Source organism: Photinus pyralis, unplaced genomic scaffold (genome assembly GCF_008802855.1).
Source record: "Photinus pyralis isolate 1611_PpyrPB1 unplaced genomic scaffold, Ppyr1.3 Ppyr1.4_LG8, whole genome shotgun sequence".
Lineage (NCBI taxonomy): Eukaryota > Metazoa > Arthropoda > Insecta > Coleoptera > Lampyridae > Photinus > Photinus pyralis.
In genome coordinates this window covers 34034696-34036558 of record NW_022170819.1, presented here as the reverse complement: position 1 = coordinate 34036558, position 1863 = coordinate 34034696, and the positions used below count along the sequence as shown (strand labels likewise).

The 1863-nt window shown below is 39.8% G+C and overlaps 1 protein-coding gene across 1 annotated transcript; it reads right to left on the bottom strand.

The window, feature by feature from the left end:
- Positions 1 to 1174, bottom strand: LOC116178618 (farnesol dehydrogenase-like). The gene is made up of 4 exons (XM_031498168.1): positions 1000 to 1174; positions 828 to 929; positions 320 to 781; positions 1 to 274 (listed from the first exon to the last, which is right to left on the bottom strand). Exons 2-4 carry the CDS (start codon positions 921 to 923, stop codon positions 89 to 91), a joined length of 744 nt encoding a protein of 247 aa, XP_031354028.1. The 5' UTR covers positions 924 to 929; positions 1000 to 1174; the 3' UTR covers positions 1 to 88.
- Between the last annotated feature and the right edge of the window lie 689 nt (positions 1175 to 1863).

Here is a 1863-nt window from a genome sequence, read left to right as displayed (position 1 = left end):
TTAGTAAAGCCAAAAACGTTTATTTCACATGGATAGCCAACTTGTAAAGAATAGTTCAATCAGTTTGAGAAACGGTTCGTGAGTCTCCTTATATTGATTGATTTACTGGTCTAACCACGATGTCGTGAATTTGAACATGCAGTGGTCTCGAAAGTACAAACAAGACCATATCTGCAATGTCTTCCGATTTTAGTGGATCTAGTAATTGACTAAAGTTCTTCAAGTCTAGATTGCAGTCCATGATTTCTGTATCGACCAGGCCAGGACTGATACACTGCAAACTGACTTTACACAACGAAGACGTCATCATAATACTCACCGATATCCTAATTTGGCTTCCGATTGTGTTCAGCTCTTGCCGTAGCGTCTCTGCCAGAGCCTTTACAGCAAATTTGCTGGCGAAGTACACGTTTGCATCTCTGGCGGGAGGTACTAAGTGACCCCCTAAACTGCTTATGTGCACTATATGGCCCACTATATCATTTGCTCTCATCACTCTTATCGCTTCCCTAGTCATCATGCAGAGACCCATAACGTTGATGTCAAAAACCTCCCTCCACATGCTTGTTTCCCCATCGAACAGTCCAGTCTCTCGCATAATACCGGCGTTATTAACCAAAATGTGAACCGGTCCCAAATTTTCTTTAATCCACTCGAATGATTTCAGCACGTCTTCCTCCCTAGAGACATCGCCGGTAAGATAGTAGTACCTGCCTTTTTTTCCCGCCAAGGCCGACTCAAGTTCTCTTCCACGATCCTCGCGTCTGGCAATACCAACGACCTAAAAACTCACAAGGGAATAACGTCAGTCCATATGAATCGCTTACATGCACCCCCGCCTCAACCAATTGCGTTGCAATCGCCCGACCGATCCCCGAAGTTGTACCTGTCACAATTGCAACCTTTCCTTGCCATTTTTCCATGTTTACCTGAAATGAAACTCGACTAGAAACAGTGCGATACTTGCGATAAGCCCCGGAGTTATGAAACAATTATTACCTACTACTGTGTCACTGTGGAAGGCAAGCTCAAATGTTTCTCAAGACTGACTCGTGGCACAATTTGGTAGTGAACAGTGAACCATGACCAAATTTATATAAACATGATCGCGTGCGATGACCTATCACAAAACATTAAACCACAGAATATGAAGGTCTTATTCTGTGATAAGACCTTCACAGAACAGAAACATAAATGGCGCTAAATTGTCACTGATTACAGCGTTTCCCGTGGTTGTACGGAGAACTATTTATCGCAGACTCAAATATTTTTTTGCAAAACCTGTAATTTTGCTCGTTACAGGAAATATTTTTACCGTCAATTTTATACGTACACATGGTTTTACACATGCCAATTTTGACTTTTGAAAGATTTAAAATAGGAACAAGTTATGTGACCGTAAAAAGTGTTGTGTGGCGGATTGTAACGATAAAATATCAAAAAGGCATCGTTTCCCATATTTTGAAACAGATTGTTTTGTGCTCGAAACGCGAAGAGGGTTGAAATGTGCTGTTATTTCTCTCCTATTTATAATGTTTGTAGCTTTGAGTATCAATAATATTGGAGCTTTATCACAATTAAAGGATGAAGAAAAGAAACGTGTTAACGTAACGCGTGTCTATTTATTAGTTACCTTACGTACATATTCTGAAGTAGAGGTCGCTACTTGCTATATGGAATTTTCGATACATAACAACACCCCCACTTATCGTAAATTCAATTTTCACTCATTATACAAACCTAAACCTGTAACAAACTTAGCATTATTAATATTACCTAAAGGTTTAGTTAAAATATCTGCCACCATTTCTTTTGTCGACAAATATTGAATATCAATTTTCTTCTCGGCAAGAACGTTCCGCA

What these genes read in the sequence shown, in the direction of transcription:
- LOC116178618 (XM_031498168.1), bottom strand. Translation starts at nt 923, where the DNA reads ATGGAAAAATGGCAAGGAAAGGTTGCAATTGTGACAGGTACAACTTCG. An exon ending in TGGTTGAGGCGGGGGTGCAT is followed by an intron (nt 782 to 827) that starts GTAAGCGATTCA and finishes GTGAGTTTTTAG; the next exon opens with GTCGTTGGTATTGCCAGACG. An exon ending in GAAGCCAAATTAGGATATCG is followed by an intron (nt 275 to 319) that starts GTGAGTATTATG and finishes GTCAGTTTGCAG; the next exon opens with TGTATCAGTCCTGGCCTGGT.